Source organism: Narcine bancroftii, chromosome 5, assembly GCF_036971445.1.
Source record: "Narcine bancroftii isolate sNarBan1 chromosome 5, sNarBan1.hap1, whole genome shotgun sequence".
NCBI classification, from domain to species: Eukaryota; Metazoa; Chordata; class Chondrichthyes; order Torpediniformes; family Narcinidae; genus Narcine; species Narcine bancroftii.
The window spans coordinates 213,030,707-213,051,173 of record NC_091473.1 but is presented as its reverse complement, the minus strand read 5'-3'; the positions used below and the strand labels follow the sequence as shown (position 1 = coordinate 213,051,173).

The window sequence follows — 20,467 nt, the reverse complement described above, 5'->3', positions numbered from 1 at the left end:
CCTCGATCACGTCTTTCTCTCCACCTCCTCTCGATCACGTTTTCCTCTGCCACCACCCCTCGATCCCGCCTTCCTCTCCACCTCCCCTAGATCCTACCTTTCTCTCCACCTCCCCTTGATCCCGGCTTTCTCTCCACCCTTCCTCGATCCCGCCTTTCTCTCTACCCTTCCTCGATCCCGCCTTTCTCTCCACCCTTCCTCGATCCCGCCTTTCTCTCCACCCTTTCTCGATCCCGCCTTTATCTCCACCCTTCCTCTATCCCGCCTTTCTCTCCACCTTCCCTTCGATCACATCTCTCTCCACTCTTCCCTCGATTCCGTCTTACTCTCCACCCTCCCTCGATCCCGTCTTTCTCTCCACCATCCCTCAATCCTGCTTTCTGTCCACCATCCCGATCGTCTTTCTCTCCATCCTCCCTCGATTCCGCCTTTCTCTCCACCTCCCCTCGATCCTGCCTTTCTATCTCCCCTCGATCATCATTTCTTTCTCTCCATCTATTCGATCATGTCTTTCTCTCCACCTTCCCTCAATCACGTCTTCCTCTCCACCTTGCATCGATCTCGTCGTTCTCTCCACCTCCCCTCAATCACGTCTTTCTCTCCACCTCCCATCGATCCCATCTTTCTCTCCACCTTCCCTCGATCCCGACTTCCTTTCCACCCTGCCCTCGAGCACCTTTATCTCCACCCTCCCCTCGATCACGCCTTTCTCTCCACCCTCTCCTCGATCCCGTCGTTCTCTCCACCCTCCCCTCGATCCCGTCTCTCTCCACCCTCCCCTCGATCCCGTCTTTCTATCCACCTTCCCTCGACCCCGTCTTTCTCTCCACCTTCCCACGATCTCGTCTTTCTCTCCACCTTCCCTCGATCTCGTCTTTCTCTCCACCTTCCCTCTATCTCATCTTTCTCTCCACCCTCCCCTCGATCACGTATTTCTCTCCACCTCCCCTCGATCCCACCTTTCTCTCCACCCTTCCTCGATCCCGCCTTTCTCTCCACCCTCCCCTCGATCCCGTCTTTCTCTCCACCCTCCCCTCGATCTCGTCTTATTCTCCACCTCCCCTCGATCACGTCTCTCTCCACCTCCCCTTGATCACGTCTTCCTCTCCACCTCCCCTCGATCACGTCTTGCTCTCCCACCACCCCTCGATCCTGCCTTCCTCTCCACCTCCCCTCAATCCCACCTTTCTCTCCACCTCCCCTTGATCCCAGCTTTCTCTCCACCCTTCCTCGATCTCGCCTTTCTCTCCACCCTTCCTCGATCCCGCCTTTCTCTCCACCCTTCCACGATCCCGCCGTTCTCTCCACCCTTCCTCGATCCCGCCTTTCTCTCCACCCTTCCTCGATCCCGCCTTTCTCTCCACCCTTCCTCTATCCCGCCTTTCTCTCCACCTTCCCTTCGATCACATCTCTCTCCACCCTTCCCTCGATCCCGTCTTTCTCTCCACCCTCCCTCGATCCAGTCTTTCTCTCCACCCTCCCTCAATCCCACTTTCTGTCCACCATCCTGATCGTCTTTCTCTCCATCCTCCCTCAATTCAGCCTTTCTCTCCACCTCCCCTCGATCCAGCCTTTCTATCTCCCCTCGATCATCATTTCTTTCTCTCCATCTCTTCGATCATGTCTTTCTCTCCACCTTCCCTCGATCACGTCTTCCTCTCCACCTTCCCTCGATCCCGACTTCCTTTCCACCCTCCCCTCGAGCACCTTTATCTCCACCCTCCCCTCGATCAGGCCTTTCTCTCCACCCTCTCCTCGATCCCGTCGTTCTCTCAACCCTCCCCTCGATCCCGTCTCTCTCCACCCTCCCCTCGATCCCGTCTTTCTCTCCACCTTCCCTCGACACCGTCTATCTCTCCACTTCCCCTCGATCCCGCCGCCCTCTCCACCTCCCCTCAATCCCGCCGCCCTCTCCACCTCCCCTCGATCCCAGCTTTCTCTCCACCCTTCCTCGATCTCGCCTTTCTCTCCACCCTTCCTCGATCCCGCCTTTCTCTCCACCCTTCCACGATCCCGCCGTTCTCTCCACCCTTCCTCGATCCCGCCTTTCTCTCCACCCTTCCTCTATCCCGCCTTTCTCTCCACCTTCCCTTCGATCACATCTCTCTCCACCCTTCCCTCGATCCCGTCTTTCTCTCCACCCTCCCTCGATCCAGTCTTTCTCTCCACCCTCCCTCAATCCCACTTTCTGTCCACCATCCTGATCGTCTTTCTCTCCATCCTCCCTCAATTCAGCCTTTCTCTCCACCTCCCCTCGATCCAGCCTTTCTATCTCCCCTCGATCATCATTTCTTTCTCTCCATCTCTTCGATCATGTCTTTCTCTCCACCTTCCCTCGATCTCGTCGTTCTCTCCACCTCCCCTCAATCACGTCTTTCTCTCCACCTCCCATGATCCCATCTTTCTCTCCACCTTCCCTCGATCCCGACTTCCTTTCCACCCTCCCCTCGAGCACCTTTATCTCCACCCTCCCCTCGATCAGGCCTTTCTCTCCACCCTCTCCTCGATCCCGTCGTTCTCTCAACCCTCCCCTCGATCCCGTCTCTCTCCACCCTCCCCTCGATCCCGTCTTTCTCTCCACCTTCCCTCGACACCGTCTATCTCTCCACTTCCCCTCGATCCCGCCGCCCTCTCCACCTCCCCTCGATCCCGCCGCCCTCTCCACCTCCCCTCGATCCCGCCGCCCTCTCCACCTCCCCTCGACCCCGCCGCCCTCTCCACCTCCCCTCGACCCCGCCGCCCTCTCCACCTCCCCTCGATCCCGCCGCCCTCTCACCTCCCCTCGATCCCGCCGCCCTCTCCACCTCCCCACGATCTCGCCGCCCTCTCCACCTCCCTCGATCCAGCCGCCCTCTCCACCTCCCTCGATCCCGCCGCCCTCTCCACCTCCCCTCGATCCCGCCGCCCTCTCCACCTCCCCTCGATCCCGCCGCCCTCTCCACCTCCCCTCGATCCCGCCGCCCTCTCCACCTCCCCTCGATCCCGCCGCCCTCTCCACCTCCCCTCGATCCCGCCGCCCTCTCCACCTCCCCTCGATCCCGCCGCCCTCTCCACCTCCCCTCGATCCCGCCGCCCTCTCCACCTCCCCTCGATCCCGCCGCCCTCTCCACCTCCCCTCGATCCCGCCGCCCTCTCCACCTCCCCTCGATCCCGCCGCCCTCTCCACCTCCCCTCGATCCCGCCGCCCTCTCCACCTCCCCTCGATCCTGCCGCCCTTTCCACCTCCCCTCGATCCCGCCGCCCTCTCCACCTCCCCTCGATCCCGCCGTCTTCTCCACCTTCCCTCGATCCCGTCTTTCTCTCCAAACTCCCTCCAGCCCGCCTTTCTCTCCACCTTCCCTCCATCCTGCTTTCTGTCCACCATCTCCTCGATCATCTTTCTCTTCATCCTCCCTCGATTCCACCTTCCTCTCCATCCTCCCCTCCATCACATCTCTCCACCCTCCCCTCGATTCCGTCTTTCTCTCCACCCTCCCCTCGATCCCGTCTTTCTCTCACCCTCCCCTCGTTCCCGTCTTTCTCTCCACACTCCACTTGATCCCGTCTTTCTCTCCACCCTCCCTCGATCCCGTCTCTCTCCACGTTCCCTCGATCACGTCTTCCTCTCCACCTTCCCTCGATCACGTCTTCCTCTCCACCCTCCCCTCGATTATGTCTTCCTCTCCACCTTCCCTTGATCCCGTCTTTCTCTCCACATTTCCTATATCTCGTCTTTCTCTCCACCCTCCCCTCGATCACGTCTTTCTCTCCACTTCCCCTCGATCACATCTTTCTCTCCACCCTCCCCTCGATCCCGTCTTTCTCTCCACCTTCCCTCGATCCCGTCTTTCTCTCCACCTTCCCTCAATCTCGTCTTTCTCTCTACCCTCCCCTCGATCCCGTCCTTCTCTCCACCTTCCCTTGATTCCATCTTCCTCTCCACCTTCCCTCGATCCCGTCGTTCTCTCCACCTCGCCTCGATCACGTCTTTCTCTCCACCTCCCCTCGATCACGTCTTTCTCTCCACCTCCTCTCGATCACGTCTTTCTCTCCACCTCCTCTCGATCACGTTTTCCTCTCCCACCACCCCTCGATCCTGCCTTCATCTCCACCTCCCCTCGATCCAACCTTTCTCTCCACCTCCCCTTGATCCCGCCTTTCTCTCCACCCTTCCTCGATCCCGCCTTTCTCTCCACCCTTCCTCGATCCCGCCTTTCTCTCCACCCTTCCTCGATCCCGCCTTTCTCTCCACCCTTCCTCGATCCCGCCTTTCTCTCCACCTTCCCTTCGATCACATCTCTCTCCACTCTTCCGTCGATTCCGTCTTACTCTCCACCCTCCCTCGATCCCGTCTTTCTCTCCACCCTCCCTCAATCCTGCTTTCTGTCCACCATCCCGATCGTCTTTCTCTCCATCCTCCCTCGATTCCGCCTTTCTCTCCACCTCCCCTCGATCCTGCCTTTCTATCTCCCCTCGATCATCATTTCTTTCTCTCCATCTATTCGATCATGTCTTTCTCTCCACCTTCCCTCGATCACGTCTTCCTCTCCACCTCCCATCGATCCCATCGTTCTCTCCACCTTCCCTCGATCCCGACTTCCTTTCCACCCTCCCCTCGAGCACCTTTATCTCCACCCTCCCCTCGATCACGCCTTTCTCTCCACCCTCTCCTCGATCCCGTCGTTCTCTCCACCCTCCCCTCGATCCCGTCTCTCTCCACCCTCCCCTCGATCCAGTCTTTCTCTCCACCTTCCCTCGACCCCGTCTTTCTCTCCACCTTTCCACGACCTCGTCTTTCTCTGCACCTTCCCTCTATCTCATCTTTCTCTCCACCCTCCCCTCGATCCCATCTTCCTCTCCACCTTCCCTCGATCCCGTCTTCCTTTCCACATTCTCCCTCGATTCCGCCTTCCTCTCCACCTCCCCTTGATCCTACCTTTCTCTCCACCTCCCCTTGATCCCGCCTTTCTCTCCACCCTTCCTCGATCCCGCCTTTCTCTCCACCCTTCCTCGATCCCGCCTTTCTCTCCACCCTTCCTCGATCCCGCCTTTCTCTCCACCCTTCCTCGATCCCGCCTTTCTCTCCACCCTTCCTCGATCCCGCCTTTCTCTCCACCCTTCCTCGATCCCGCCTTTCTCTCCACCCTTCCTCGATCCCGCCTTTCTCTCCACCCTTCCTCGATCCCGCCTTTCTCTCCACCCTTCCTCGATCCGCCTTTCTCTCCACCTTCCCTTCGATCACATCTCTCTCCACCCTCCCCTCGATCCCGTCTTTCTCTCCACCCTCCCCTCGATCTCGTCTTTCTCTCCACCCTCCCCTCGATCTCGTCTTTCTCTCCACCCTCCCCTCGATTCCGTCTTTCTCTCCACCCTCCCCTTGATCCTGTCTTTCTCTCCACCCTCCCCTCGATCCCGTCTCTCTCCACCCTCCCCTCGATCCTGTCTCTCTCCACCTTCCCTCGATCCCGTCTTTCTCTCCACCTTCCCTCGATCCCGTCTTTCTCTCCACCTTCCCTCGATCCCGTCTTTCTCTCCACCTTCCCTCGATCCCGTCTTTCTCTCCACCTTCCCTCGATCCCGTCTTTCTCTCCATCTTCCCTCGATCCCGTCTTTCTCTCCACCTTCCCTCGATCCCGTCTTTCTCTCCACCTTCCCTCGATCCCGTCTTTCTCTCCACCTTCCCTCGATCCCGTCTTTCTCTCCACCTTCCCTCGATCCCGTCTTTCTCTCCACCTTCCCTCGATCCCGTCTTTCTCTCCACCTTCCCTCGATCCCGTCTTTCTCTCCACCGTCCCTCGATCCCGTCTTTCTCTCCACCGTCCCTCGATCCCGTCTTTCTCTCCACCTTCCCTCGATCTCGTCTTTCTCTCCACCTTCCCTCGATCCCGTCTTTCTCTCCACCTTCCCTCGATCCCGTCTTTCTCTCCACCTTCCCTCGATCCCGCCTTTCTCTCCTCCTTCCCTCGATCCCGCCTTTCTCTCCACCCTTCCTCGATCCCGCCTTTCTCTCCACCCTTCCTCGATCCCGCCTTTCTCTCCACCCTTCCTCGATCCCGCCTTTCTCTCCACCCTTCCTCGATCCCGCCTTTCTCTCCACCCTTCCTCGATCCCGCCTTTCTCTCCACCCTTCCTCGATCCCGCCTTTCTCTCCACCCTTCCTCGATCCCGCCTTTCTCTCCACCCTTCCTCGATCCCGCCTTTCTCTCCACCCTTCCTCGATCCCGCCTTTCTCTCCACCCTTCCTCGATCCCGCCTTTCTCTCCACCCTTCCTCGATCCCGCCTTTCTCTCCACCCTTCCTCGATCCCGCCTTTCTCTCCACCCTTCCTCGATCCCGCCTTTCTCTCCACCCTTCCTCGATCCCGCCTTTCTCTCCACCCTTCCTCGATCCCGCCTTTCTCTCCACCCTTCCTCGATCCCGCCTTTCTCTCCACCCTTCCTCGATCCCGCCTTTCTCTCCACCCTTCCTCGATCCCGCCTTTCTCTCCACCCTTCCTCGATCCCGCCTTTCTCTCCACCCTTCCTCGATCCCGCCTTTCTCTCCACCCTTCCTCGATCCCGCCTTTCTCTCCACCCTTCCTCGATCCCGCCTTTCTCTCCACCCTTCCTCGATCCCGCCTTTCTCTCCACCCTTCCTCGATCCCGCCTTTCTCTCCACCCTTCCTCGATCCCGCCTTTCTCTCCACCCTTCCTCGATCCCGCCTTTCTCTCCACCCTTCCTCTATCCCGCCTTTCACTCCACCCTTCCTCTATCCCGCCTTTCTCTCCACACTCTCCACGATCCCGTCTTTCTCTCCACCCTCCCCTCGATCTCGTCTTTCTCTCCACCCTCCCCTCGATTCCGTCTTTCTCTCCACCCTCCCCTCGATCCCGTCTTTCTCTCTACCCTCCCCTCGATCCCGTCTCTCTCCACCCTCCCCTCGATCCCGTCTCTCGCCACCTTCCCTCAATCACCTTCCTTTCCACCTTCCCTTGATCCCGTCTTTCTCTCCACCTTCCCTCGATCCCGTCTTTCTCTCCACCTTCCCTCGATCCCGTCTTTCTCTCCACCTTCCCTCGATCCCGTCTTTCTCTCCACCTTCCCTCGATCCCGTCTTTCTCTCCACCTTCCCTCGATCCCGTCTTTCTCTCCACCTTCCCTCGATCCCGTCTTTCTCTCCACCTTCCCTCGATCCCGTCTTTCTCTCCACCTTCCCTCGATCCCGTCTTTCTCTCCACCTTCCCTCGATCCCGTCTTTCTCTCCACCTTCCCTCGATCCCGTCTTTCTCTCCACCTTCCCTCGATCCCGTCTTTCTCTCCACCTTCCCTCGATCCCGTCTTTCTCTCCACCCTTCCTCGATCCCGCCTTTCTCTCCACCCTTCCTCGATCCCGCCTTTCTCTCCACCCTTCCTCGATCCCGCCTTTCTCTCCACCCTTCCTCGATCCCGCCTTTCTCTCCACCCTTCCTCGATCCCGCCTTTCTCTCCACCCTTCCTCGATCCCGCCTTTCTCTCCACCCTTCCTCGATCCCGCCTTTCTCTCCACCCTTCCTCGATCCCGCCTTTCTCTCCACCCTTCCTCGATCCCGCCTTTCTCTCCACCCTTCCTCGATCCCGCCTTTCTCTCCACCCTTCCTCGATCCCGCCTTTCTCTCCACCCTTCCTCGATCCCGCCTTTCTCTCCACCCTTCCTCGATCCCGCCTTTCTCTCCACCCTTCCTCGATCCCGCCTTTCTCTCCACCCTTCCTCTATCCCGCCTTTCACTCCACCCTTCCTCTATCCCGTCTTTCTCTCCACACTCTCCACGATCCCGTCTTTCTCTCCACCCTCCCCTCGATCTCGTCTTTCTCTCCACCCTCCCCTCGATTCCGTCTTTCTCTCCACCCTCCCCTCGATCCCGTCTTTCTCTCTACCCTCCCCTCGATCCCGTCTCTCTCCACCCTCCCCTCGATCCCGTCTCTCGCCACCTTCCCTCAATCACCTTCCTTTCCACCTTCCCTCGATCCCGTCTTTCTCTCCACCTTCCCTCGATCCCGTCTTTCTCTCCACCTTCCCTCGATCCCGTCTTTCTCTCCACCTTCCCTCGATCCCGTCTTTCTCTCCACCTTCCCTCGATCCCGTCTTTCTCTCCACCTTCCCTCGATCCCGTCTTTCTCTCCACCTTCCCTCGATCCCGTCTTTCTCTCCACCTTCCCTCGATCCCGTCTTTCTCTCCACCTTCCCTCGATCACGTCTTTCTCTCCACCTTCCCTCGATCCCGTCTTTCTCTCCACCTTCCCTCGATCCCGTCTTTCTCTCCACCTTCCCTCGATCCCGTCTTTCTCTCCACCTTCCCTCGATCCCGTCTTTCTCTCCACCTTCCCTCGATCCCGTCTTTCTCTCCACCTTCCCTCGATCCCGTCTTTCTCTCCACCTTCCCTCGATCCCGTCTTTCTCTCCACCGTCCCTCGATCTCGACTTTCTCTCCACCTTCCCTCGATCTCGTCTTTTTCTAAACCTTCCCTCGATCTCGTCTTTCTCTCCACCTTCCCTCGATCACGCCTTTCTCTCCACCCTCTCCTCGATCCCGTCGTTCTCTCCACCCTCCCCTCGATCCCGTCTCTCTCCACCCTCCCCTCGATCCCGTCTTTCTCTCCACCTTCCCTCGACCCCGTCTTTCTCTCCACCTTTCCACGACCTCGTCTTTCTCTCCAGCTTCCCTCGATCTCGTCTTTCTCTCCACCTTCCCTCTATCTCATCTTTCTCTCCACCCTCCCCTCGATCACGTATTTCTCTCCACCTCCCCTCGATCATGTCTTCCTCTCCACCTTCCCTCGATCCCGTCTTCCTCTCCACCTTCCCTCGATCCCGTCTTCCTTTCCACATCCTCCCTCGATTCCGCCTTCCTCTCCACCTTCCCTCGATCCCGTCTTCCTCTCCACCTTCCCTCGATCCCGTCTTCCTTTCCACATCCTCCCTCGATTCCGCCTTCCTCTCCACCTCCCCTTGATCCTACCTTTCTCTCCACCTCCCCTTGATCCCGGCTTTCTCTCCACCCTTCCTCGATCCCGGCTTTCTCTCCACCCTTCCTCGATCCCGCCTTTCTCTCCACCCTTCCTCGATCCCGCCTTTCTCTCCAACCTTCCTCGATCCCGCCTTTCTCTCCACCCTTCCTCGATCCCGCCTTTCTCTCCACCCTTCCTCGATCCCGCCTTTCTCTCCACCCTTCCTCTATCCCGCCTTTCTCTCCACCTTCCCTTCGATCACATCTCTCTCCACCCTCCCCTCGATCTCGTCTTTCTCTCCACCCTCCCCTCGATTCCGTCTTTCTCTCCACCCTCCCCTCGATCCCGTCTTTCTCTCTACCCTCCCCTCGATCCCGTCTCTCTCCACCCTCCCCTCGATCCCGTCTCTCTCCACCCTCCCCTCGATCCCGTCTCTCTCCACCTTCCCTCAATCACCTTCCTTTCCACCTTCCCTCGATCCCGTCTTTCTCTCCACCTTCCCTCGATCCCGTCTTTCTCTCCACCTTCCCTCGATCCCGTCTTTCTCTCCACCTTCCCTCGATCCCGTCTTTCTCTCCACCTTCCCTCGATCCCGTCTTTCTCTCCACCTTCCCTCGATCCCGTCTTTCTCTCCACCTTCCCTCGATCCCGTCTTTCTCTCCACCTTCCCTCGATCCCGTCTTTCTCTCCACCTTCCCTCGATCCCGTCTTTCTCTCCACCTTCCCTCGATCCCGTCTTTCTCTCCACCTTCCCTCGATCCCGTCTTTCTCTCCACCTTCCCTCGATCTCGTCTTTCTCTCCACCGTCCCTCGATCTCGTCTTTCTCTCCACCTTCCCTCGATCTCGTCTTTCTCTCCACCTTCCCTCGATCTCGTCTTTCTCTCCACCTTCCCTCGATCTCGTCTTTCTCTACACCCTCCCCTCAATCACTCACATCTTTCTCTCCACCTCCCCTCGATCACGTATTTCTCTCCACCTCCCCTCGATCACGTCGTTCTCTCCACCTCGCCTCGATCACGTCTCTCTCCACCTCCCCTCGATCACGTCTTCCTCTCCACCTCCCCTCGATCTCGTCTTTCTCTCCACCCGCCCCTCGATTCCGTCTTTCTCTCCACCCTCCCCTCGATCCCGTCTTTCTCTCTACCCTCCCCTCGATCACGTCTCTCTCCACCCTCCCCTCGATCCCGTCTCTCTCCACCTTCCCTCAATCACCTTCCTTTCCACCTTCCCTCGATCCCGTCTTTCTCTCCACCTTCCCTCGATCTCGTCTTTCTCTCCACCTTCCCTCGATCTCGTCTTTCTCTCCACCCTCCCCTCGATCCCGTCTTTCTCTCCACCTTCCCTCGATCCCGTCTTTCTCTCCACCCTCCCCTCGATCCCGTCTCTCTCCACCCTCCCCTCGATCCCGTCTCTCTCCACCTTCCCTCAATCACCTTCCTTTCCACCTTCCCTCGATCCCGTCTTTCTCTCCACCTTCCCTCGATCCCGTCTTTCTCTCCACCCTCCCCTCGATCCCGTCTTTCTCTCCACCCTCCCCTCGATCACGTCTTTCTCTCCACTTCCCCTCGATCACGTCTTTCTCTCCACCCTCCCCTCGATCCCGTCTTCCTCTCCACCTTCCCTTGATCCCGTCTTTCTCTCCACCTTCCCTCAATCTCGTCTTTCTCTCTACCCTCCCCTCGATCCCGTCCTTCTCTCCACCTTCCCTTGATTCCATCTTCCTCTCCATCTTCCCTCGATCCCGTCGTTCTCTCCACCTCGCCTTGATCACGTCTTTCTCTCCACCTCCCCTCGATCACGTCTTTCTCTCCACCTCCTCTCGATCACGTTTTCCTCTCCCACCACCCCTCGATCCCGCCTTCCTCTCCACCTCCCCTCGATCCTACCTTTCTCTCCACCTCCCCTTGATCCCGGCTTTCTCTCCACCCTTCCTCGATCCCGCCTTTCTCTCCACCCTTCCTCTATCCCGCCTTTCTCTCCACCCTTCCTCTATCCCGCCTTTCTCTCCACCCTTCCTCTATCCCGCCTTTCTCTCCACCCTTCCTCTATCCCGCCTTTCTCTCCACCTTCCCTTCGATCACATCTCTCTCCACCCTTCCCTCGATCCCGTCTTTCTCTCCACCCTCCCTCGATCCAGTCTTTCTCTCCACCCTCCCTCAATCCCACTTTCTGTCCACCATCCTGTTCGTCTTTCTCTCCATCCTCCCTCGATTCCGCCTTTCTCTCCACCTCCCCTCGATCCTGCCTTTCTATCTCCCCTCGATCATCATTTCTTTCTCTCCATCTCTTCGATCATGTCTTTCTCTCCACCTTCCCTCGATCCCGTCTTTCTCTCCACCTCCCCTCAATCCCGTCTTTCTCTCCACCTCCCCTCAATCCCGTCTTTCTCTCTACCTCCCCTCGATTATCTTTCTCTCCACCATCTCCTCGATCATCTTTCTCTCCATCATCTCCTCGATCATGTCTTTCTCTCCATCCTCCCCTCGATCCCTGCTTTCTCTCCTCCTCCTTTCGACCCCTGATTTCTCTCCACTTCCCCTTGATCCCTGCCACAGGTAAAGGAGGGGAGGAGAGGGGTGGTGGGGGGAAGAGGTGAGAGCAGAAGGAGGAGGAGTAGCAGAGGGGCAGGGACAACGGACAGGGGGCAAGGGGAGTTGAGGGGTGGGGGTGGTTGACGGGCGTGTGTTTAATGGACATGGGTGGGGTGTCTTACCACAAACAGCTGCATGGTCTGCAAGCTGGAATCCGTGTCGATCATGGGGGGAATCTTGACAGGACCCATGACATCCACCTCCTCCTCCTCATCGTCCGTGATCTTCAGGTCCAGGTCTTCCGTATACTTTTTCCTCTTCACCTGCCGGTTGGATCGCCGCTTCTGCTGACCCCAGATGGAGAGAAGTGTCAGAGGAACAGCCTGAGCAAGGAGGGCAAGGGGGGATGGGGGAAGGAATGGGTCGACAGGAGGTCTGGAAGGGGCTCAACAGAGCAAGGCTTCTGCCATGGATTCGTCCGGTAAGACAGCGCATGCCCTGCTGACATTGTTAAGTCTGGGAGCGAGTCACTGATCCAGATATTGGGTGGTGGGGGAGGTTTTTATGCAGAATGAACAATCAGTCCTTGGGGTTCAATGTGATATATGAAAAACACAAGAAAAATTGATCCTGAGGTGTGGGACACAGGCTGGGATGACTTAGGACAGGGGTTTTCAAACTTTTTCTTTCCACTCACATACCACTTTAAGCAATCCCTCTGACATAAGTTCTCTGATTAGAAAGGGATGTAAGTGGGAAGGGAAGGTTGAGAATCTCTGCTCGAGACCCAATTGTTACTGAAATATTTTGCTTGAGAAAAATTGTCATTGGCCCATTTCCTTTGGAGTTATGAAACTGTGCACATAATGAGTCAATTAGGTACGATTAAAACAGTCATTTTCAATCTTTTTTTTCCACTCACATAAAAGTAATCCCTTTTTAGGCTCCAATAACTCAGTGGTTAGAGCTCTGGTCTTGTAAACCATGGGATGCAAATTTGCTCCTCCCAGAGGCCTCATTTCTGTGAAGGGCGTTGGACAAAGTGGCTACTCTGCTTTCCTTATAGTAGATAAAGTAAAAGAAATTCATGTATGTCACATTCTAAATGTAGTATGGAACTTTTACCTTAACCATAGAGCACCTATGTCATCGAGATTACTTAAGATGGCATGTGAGTAGAAAGATAATGGTTGAAAACAAACAGACCTAAGAGTTCAGAGGGATAATATATAGAATAACAGATCACACTGGCTGGGATCTGATGCAGGAGCTGGGGTGATGGGGGTTTAATATGTAGAACCGATCCCAGGATGTGGGAAGCAGGCTGGGATTTGATGCAGGGATTTTTAAAAAAAATGGAATAACAGATCCATGGGAGTGGGTCAAAGTCTGGGATCTGATCCAGGGATTTGGTTGGAGGTGGGCATATATGGAATTACACATCCGAGGGAGTGAGTCACTGGCTGGGGTCTAATCTAGGGAATCAGGAGGTAATGGGAGGACACCCATCCCCCTCCACACCCTTTCCTTACCTGAGTGGAAATCTCCTCGTCATCCTTCGATGACTGTGCTGGTGATCTCTCCACGTCGGAGTTTTCCTCAGATGAACCAGTCTTCTTCCTCTTCTTGCTGATGACGGGAGTGATGGTGCTACAGGGGATGTGAAGATATTGGGGGTAGACTGGTTAGAGGATGACACTCTGAGCAAACAAGCACCGCCACGTGAAGGCTCCAGGGTTCGTCTTCACCTCCCAATGTTTCAGTGCAGAAACTTCAGCCAGACTCTTCCCTGCCAATCCACACTCTTTCCTGAGTTAGTCCCATGTGTCTGCAATCTTTGCCCTCCCCCCAAACCTTCACCGCCTCTGAACCTTCCCTGTCTCCCTCTGAACCTTCCCCGTCTCCTTCTCCCTCTGAACCTTTTCCCAACCCCATCTGATTCCTCTCCTGTCCCCCTGATCCTTTCCCCAAGGGGAAGGGGAGGGAAGGGTGGGGGGCGGGCAGGAGCCCCTACCTCAGCTTGCACTTGGCCTTGCCCTTGGAGGACGCAGAGCCAGACTTGGTGGAAGAGAGGGCCCGGGACCTCTTGCTGTCGCACTCCCTGCCTCGAGAACTGGACTTTTTCTTCCTCTTCTTGTCCTCACCCTCAGAGCCCAGAGCTTTGCTGCTCAGCTCGCCATGGGCCAGAACGCGGGGGATATTCTGCTCCCCCCGAGCCTTTGCCCGGGCGATGGCCTCCGCCACGATACGATTGGCCTTCTCTTGCTTCTTCTGGTGCTCCAGCTTTCGCTGCTGGTCGTTCACCATCCCTGTCACCACCGATACTGCAGGCACCGAGACCTGGCCCTGCACTGGCTGCTTCAAGAGAGAGAGAGAGAGAGAGAGAGAGAGAGAGAGGTCAACATCATCCCCATCTCCTTTTGAACGTACCCCAGACCCAAGTCCATTTCTTCCTTCCTTCCACCAAGATCCAACTCCTTTTTATCTGCAAATGCCAAGGACCCTCTGTTCTACAGAGCCCTCACCATTCTCATATCTCAATGACTCCATGTTCTATTGCATTCCCCAGGACCTCACCATTCACGTCAGTTCTCGTATTCCGAAATCGCTCTGTTCTACAACATTCCCGCTGTTCACCCTGTCAGTCCTCATGTCCAAGTTTTCTTTGTTCTACAACACTCCCCACTATTCACGTCAGTCCTGGTATCCCGAAATCTTTGTTCTACAACACTCCTCACCGTTCACCATGTCAGTTCCTGTGCAGATTCTGTGTCCTGCAACATGAAGATTAAATAGAAGTCCCACACAGGAACAGGCCCCAATGCCCAAATCAATCTAACCCGTGCTGCCTGTCTGTGACCCATGTACCCCCACTCTCTGCAGGTTCAAGGATGTGTCTGGAACTGTTGTCCTAGCTTCCCCCACTGCCAGACGCCATCATTCTGTATAAACTTCTCCCTCCCCTACCATAAACACCCGTCCTCCAGTGTGTTGCTTTTACCCTGGGGAAAAGATTTCTAACTGATCACCCCACCCCCCATCAACTCCCTCCATTTTATAAACCTCCATCAGGTCTCCCCTCAACCTCCAATGCTCCAAAAAACACTCCGTTTGTCTGATGACCTCTCTAATCTAGGCCTCATCCCAGTGAGCTTTACCTGTCTCATTACCAAAGTCCCCACACCCTTCCTGTAATGGGGCAACCAGTGTTCCAAGGGCAGTCTGACCAAAGTTTTATATCGTGGCAATACGACTCCCTTTCTTTTACACTCAATGCCCATCCCAATGAAGCCAAGTATCCAACATGCCTATGTTACCACCCAGTTTTACCTGTGTGATCATTTTCAATGAGGTCCAGACCCCAGGCCTCTCTACACCGTTCGCCCAAATCCCTCTGCACGAACCTACAGATCTCTCTCTGTGGATGCAGACCGCAGACCCAGCTCCACGGACCCCAGATTCCTCTGCATTGTCCTGGAAATCCAGATTTCTCTGAGCGGATCCGGACTCTCATATTCCCCTGCATGCCCTGAACCCCCACACCCCCCTGCACACACATCATTACTTTAAAAGCCATGCCACTTCCCTCCCCAAGTGTAACTGCTCACCAATGTCCGGATTAAACTCCAGCTGCCACTTCCCTGCCCATCTGTCCCTGATCTCCATTCTGACGTCTTCTTCAATAACCCTCTGCACTAGACACACCTCCACCAATTCTCTAGATTTAGTGACCCATCCACATTCACGTGTACATCAAACCCTACAGGCTCCCAACACCCATCCTAGCGGAACACCACTAGTCATGGGCCTCCAGCCCCAACAACCCCCTCCTGTCACAGGCACCCAGGTCCCAGCCCTGAATATTCAACCTGGTCATCACCTCCCCCTGAAGCTGTACCCAGGATGGCCCGTGCACCTCTCCCGTTACCTGCTGTAGGGAGACCTGCAGGGGGACAGTCAGCCTTTGACCCTGCGTCTGCTGGTGTGGCCCAGGGGCTGGCGACTGTCCGGAGGGGGCGACGGTGACAGGCTGCTGCAGGAAGACCTGGCAGGGCTGCAGCTTAGGTTGGGGGTGCTGCAGCTGAAGTTGGATAGTCACCACCTTGCCGGCCTGAGGCTTGGTGGACTGGCCCTGGGCTAGGGCCGTGATCTGCTGTCCCTGGATAAGGATCTTGCCCGGCAGGGTCCGCATCATGACGTGACGTTGTCCAGGCTGGCCCGATCCAGGTGGCTGCTGTAGCACCAGCGTGATCCGCTTCGGGTCCCCCTGCAAATGAGGAAAGTGAAGGGGTGAGAGTGTCCCGTGGCCAACTTCACCCCCACTTGGCTGTGTGTGTAACAGGACTGTCATGTGTCTGGGGCCAGGGCTGAGAGTGTGACAGCATGGTGTGGGGTTTCACCACAAGAGTCAGTGTGTGATGGAACGTTGAAGGGTCCTGCCCAGGAGTATGTGGACCTTTGGAGTTTGTGTTTAAGACAGTGTGGGGTTGACCCTGCAAGAGAGAGAAAGAGAAAAGAAGGTGTGGTGTCTGACCTTAGTAGCATATTTGTGACAGGTGGGTGTGCGGTCTGAGCTTGGAAGTGTGTGTGTGTGTGGTCCAACCCTGGGAGAGTGTGTGCAATGGTGTGGAGTCCGACTCTAGGAGTGACTATGTGGGGCCTAACCCCAGGAGTTGGCATGAGACAGTGCAAAATGTGACCCCAGGAGTGCATGTATGTGTGAGGTCTGACCCTGGGAGTATTTGTGGGAGTCCAATCCTGGCAGGTGTGTGTGACAGTATGGAGTTTGACCCTGGGATTGTGTGTGAGATGGTGTGGAGTCTGACCATGGCAGTGCGTGTTGGTGAGGGAAGTACGTGAAAAGAATGAGAGAGATACAGGATGGGGTCTGACCCTGGAAGAGTGTGTGTGATGGTGTGGTTTGACCCTGGGAGGGGGAAGAGAGAGACAGTCAGTGTGCGGTCTGACCCTAGGATTGTGTGAGAGAAGAATTTGACCCTGGGAGATTGTGTGTGTGTGTGTGTGTGTGTGTGAGAGAGAGAGAGGGTAGGGCGGAGCTGCACTGGAGGTGCCTGGGTGTGTGGTGACAGGGTGATATAGAGTAAGCCACACTCCCAGTCTCCACCCCAGGTGTATCTCTTTGATTGTCTCTGACCAGCGCCTGTTTCTATGGATGTGTGTGTCTGTGTACAATGTTGCAGCTCTTTCCAACCTTACCTGAGATGCTGGTGAAGGGGCGATTGTGACATTGGGCTTGACGGTGGTGAAGGTGGCCGTTGTAAAACCAGCCTGAGACTGCTGACCGGTCACAGGCTGGAGAAGCACCTGGCTGAGGGGCGTGCCGTTGGACTGGCTCTCCTGGGCCTGGCTCCCACCAGAGGCTGTGGTGAAGGCAGTGCTACCCGGTACATAGGACACAGTAGGGCTGCTGGCCAGGGGCTGGATTACCACACCTCCATTGGCTGGGGGCTGCCCGGGGAGAGTGTAGCGGACATTGTAGTGGGTTGAAGCAGGTGACACCGAGGAAGGGGTGGACTGCTGCCCTTGGTTCACACCCTGGGCTGGGACTTCTTCAGACCCCGGGAGTGAACCCTCAATAGGAGCAGTGGAGGGAGGGGGAGGAGGGGGCTGCTCTGAGTCATCAACCCCCATGAATGGGTTACCCTGACTGATGGGCTCGGGAGCTTGGGAGAAGGGTTGGAGGAGGGACTGGGAGGGGGCAGGAGAAGAAGGGGGAACTGGGTCAGGGGGCTCTTGCTGGTTCTGTTGTAAGGCGTAGTCATGGTGCACCAGGTATTCAGCCTCTGGTGGGGTGGGCTGTGAGGAGGGGGTCTCATCGTGGGCAGCCTGTCCCCACAGTGGGCTCTGCCCTTCAAAGGTTGGCGTTGGGGACTTGAGGCCAGGATAGATAGGATAGGGGGCTGGCTGAGGCTCTGGGTGGCTGGGGCTGGCCTGCTGGAATGAGGACAGGCCCTCGAAGGTGGGTACCTTGGCCAATTCAGGGCCGGTTCCCAGTGGCTCAAAGCCATCCCCCAACTCCAGGTCATCTGCAATAGAGCTGGCTGTCAGAGACTCCAGTCCCTCAGCAAAGAGACCTGGGTCATCGAACAAGTCCATGATGGGGTCTGCCATGGTCTGTGGTGGTAGGGGGCAGCCCCGCGTGGTGTCTCTCTCTCTCTCTCTCTTGCTTTCTATACGCTGCTTGACTGGTGATGGGTGTTCTGGGGTCACTCCTCCATTATCCAACACTCTGACCCACAGAGTGTTTGATGATCAGTCAGGCTGTCTCAATGCCAAGATGAACTTCTGTTGGGAAGAGGGGAAGAGTGACAGAGAGGGAGGGGAAGAGTGACAGAGAGGGAGGGGAAGAGTGACAGAGAGGGAGGGGAAGAGTGACAGAGAGGGAGGGGAAGAGTGACAGAGAGGGAGGGGAAGAGTGACAGAGAGGGAGGGGAAGAGTGACAGAGAGGGAGGGGAAGAGTGACAGAGAGGGAGGGGAAGAGTGAGAGGGAGGGAGGGGAAGAGTGAGAGGGAGGGAGGGGAAGAGTGAGAGGGAGGGAGGGGAAGAGTGAGAGGGAGGGGGAGGACAGAGTTAGTGTGGCCTGCCCTTCCCTCCCTCTCCTCCACCATTCATCACTCATTCCCTTCATTCCACCCCAATCCTCTCTCCCTCTTTTCAAACTCCCCATCAACAAGATCAGTGAAACCTTCTTCCCACTATGACTTCTCCTACCTCCCCAATCCTCATACCCTCCTGCACTGCCTCATGCTTCCCACACTTCTCTCTCGCTTGTTCCACTCCTTGCCCTTATCAACCCCCACTCTATTGCTTTTCCCACCTCTTGCGCTTACCTTCCCTCCCACATTCTTTCTCACCCTCCCACCAGTCCCTCTCTCTCTGCCTCCTTCCTCAGCCTTCTCACCCATTCATAGGCTGAAATGCCTATTTTTTCTCCAATGACACACCTTCTATTCTTTCCCCCATCCATTCCTCTCAACCCAACCCCCTTATCCCCTCATATCCCTCTCCCTCATGCCCTCTTATTTCCCCCTCTCTCATACCCCATGTCCTCCATTGTTCCCATGACTCCTTCACACTTGTGGCTCCCTTGCCCCAAATTCCCCCCTTTCCCTCCCATGCCCACTTATGGTCCCCTCTCCACACCCACCCCCCTCCTTGTGGCTCCAACTCCCTTACCCACCCCTCCTTGTGGACCCTCTCATCCACCCGCTCCCCTTGTGGCCCTCTCTCCCCCCACTACCGCTCCCTTGTGGACACTCTCCCCACCCCATGCCCCACCCTTGTGCCACTTCTCCCCCACCCACTCTACTTGTGGCTTGTGCTCAACCACTGCCCCTCCCCTTGTGGCCCCCCACCACCACTCCCTTCTGGCCCCCCACCACCCCTCCCTTCTGGACCCCACCACCCCTCCCTTCTGGACCCCACCACCCCTCCCTATGGCCCCCCTCACCACCCCCCCCCCTTCTGGTCCCCCACCACCCCTCCCTTGTGGCCCCCCACCACCCCTCCCTTGTCGCCCCCTCTCTCCCCCACCACCCCTCCCTTGTGGCCCCTCTCCCCCACCACCCCTCCCTTGTGGCCCCTCTAACCACTCACGCCCCTTGTGGACCCTCCCTCACTCCCACCCCATATCCCCTTTGTGGCCCCCTCCGCCGCGCCTGGCAGCAGTAAAGCCGGTTAAATCAAGACCCGGGCCCGTGTCCGGCACTAGGCCGCAGACCCGCCCGCCCGCCCAGCCCGACCGGAGGAAAAGCCGGGGTTAGAATAAGTGCTGAACCGCTGGCCGACACTGCCGTTCTGGGGCCACCCCTTTCAGGCCCCGGGTGTCCACTCACTCTCCGCGGAACTGCCGGCCCGCCGCACGCCGCGGTCGGAGGGGGGGGGGGGGGGGGACGGCCCCGGCCCGCACCGCCAGGCGATCCTCAGAACAAGCTTCACCCGCCCACGTTAACGCCGCCTATTGGTCGGAGGACCCCCCGGAGCCGCCCGCCATTGGCCGGTAAAAGCACGTCAATCATACGCCCCGGAAGCAGCGAGGTAGGCGACGTTACGCCGCTCACTTGCGGCCTAGCGACTTTTCATCTCACATTGTAGCCTAACTACTAACATTTAGGTGCACAAAAAAACTCGGCATTTAGGAGAAAATTCTGGGCGGCGCTTAGTGGAAAATCTCCCTGAGTGAAAGTTAGCAGCAGGGAGGAAAGGGGTGCTGCCACGAACATAAAAAGAAAAAGGCAAGCATCATTTTCTTCACCCGCATTACTCAGTGGGAGGTTCATCAAGTGTTATACAGGGAGAGACCCATTCCCATCAGTACTATACCCCAGTAATATACAGGGACAGACCCATCCCCAACAGTACTGTACCCCAGTAATATACAGGGACAGAACCATCCCCATCAGTACTGTACCCCAGTAATATACAGGGACAGAACCATCCCCATCAGTACTGTACCCCAGTGGTATACAGGAACAGACCCATCCCCAACAGTACTGTACCCCAGTAATATACAGGGACAGAACCATCCCCAACAGTACTGTACCCCAGTAATATACAGGGAGAGACCCATTCCCATCAGTACTGTACCCCAGTGGTATACAGGAACAGACCCATCCCCAACAGTACTGTACCCCAGTGGTATACAGGAACAGACCCATCCCCAACAGTACTGTACCCCAGTAATATACAGGGACAGAACCATCCCCATCAGTACTGTACCCCAGTGGTATACAGGAACAGACCCATCCCCAACAGTACTGTACCCCAGTAATATACAGGGACAGACCCATCCCCAACAGTACTGTACCCCAGTAATATACAGGGACAGAACCATCCCCACCAGTACTGTACCCCAGTCTTGTGCAGTGACAGACCCATCCCCACCAGTACTGTACCCAAGTGTTATGCGGGGACAGACCCATCTTCGTACCCCAGTGTTACACAGGGAGAGCCCATCCCCACCAGTTCTGT

The 20,467-nt window shown here is 56.9% G+C and overlaps 1 protein-coding gene across 6 annotated transcripts in view; it reads right to left on the bottom strand.

Annotated features, from left to right (window-relative positions):
• The window catches only part of chd8 (chromodomain helicase DNA binding protein 8), a 62,033-nt gene that overhangs the window by 31,957 nt on the left and 9,609 nt on the right, over positions 1–20,467 (bottom strand). For 4 of the 6 annotated variants that reach the window (XR_011358307.1, XM_069941083.1, XM_069941082.1 and 1 more), the window contains exons 2-6: positions 16,693–17,781; positions 15,404–15,742; positions 13,490–13,833; positions 13,008–13,125; positions 11,658–11,819 (exon numbers count right to left, since the gene is read on the bottom strand). Coding sequence is in view for 5 of the 6 variants with exons in the window: in XM_069941083.1 (XP_069797184.1) it covers positions 11,658–11,819; positions 13,008–13,125; positions 13,490–13,833; positions 15,404–15,742; positions 16,693–17,607 (1,878 nt within the window). In the remaining variant the exon portion in view is untranslated. Of the gene's footprint in view, positions 1–11,657; positions 11,820–13,007; positions 13,126–13,489; positions 13,834–15,403; positions 15,743–16,692; positions 17,782–19,332; positions 19,419–20,467 lie in introns of those variants that run through there. The other 2 variants (XM_069941084.1, XM_069941085.1) reach the window with 2 other exon arrangements.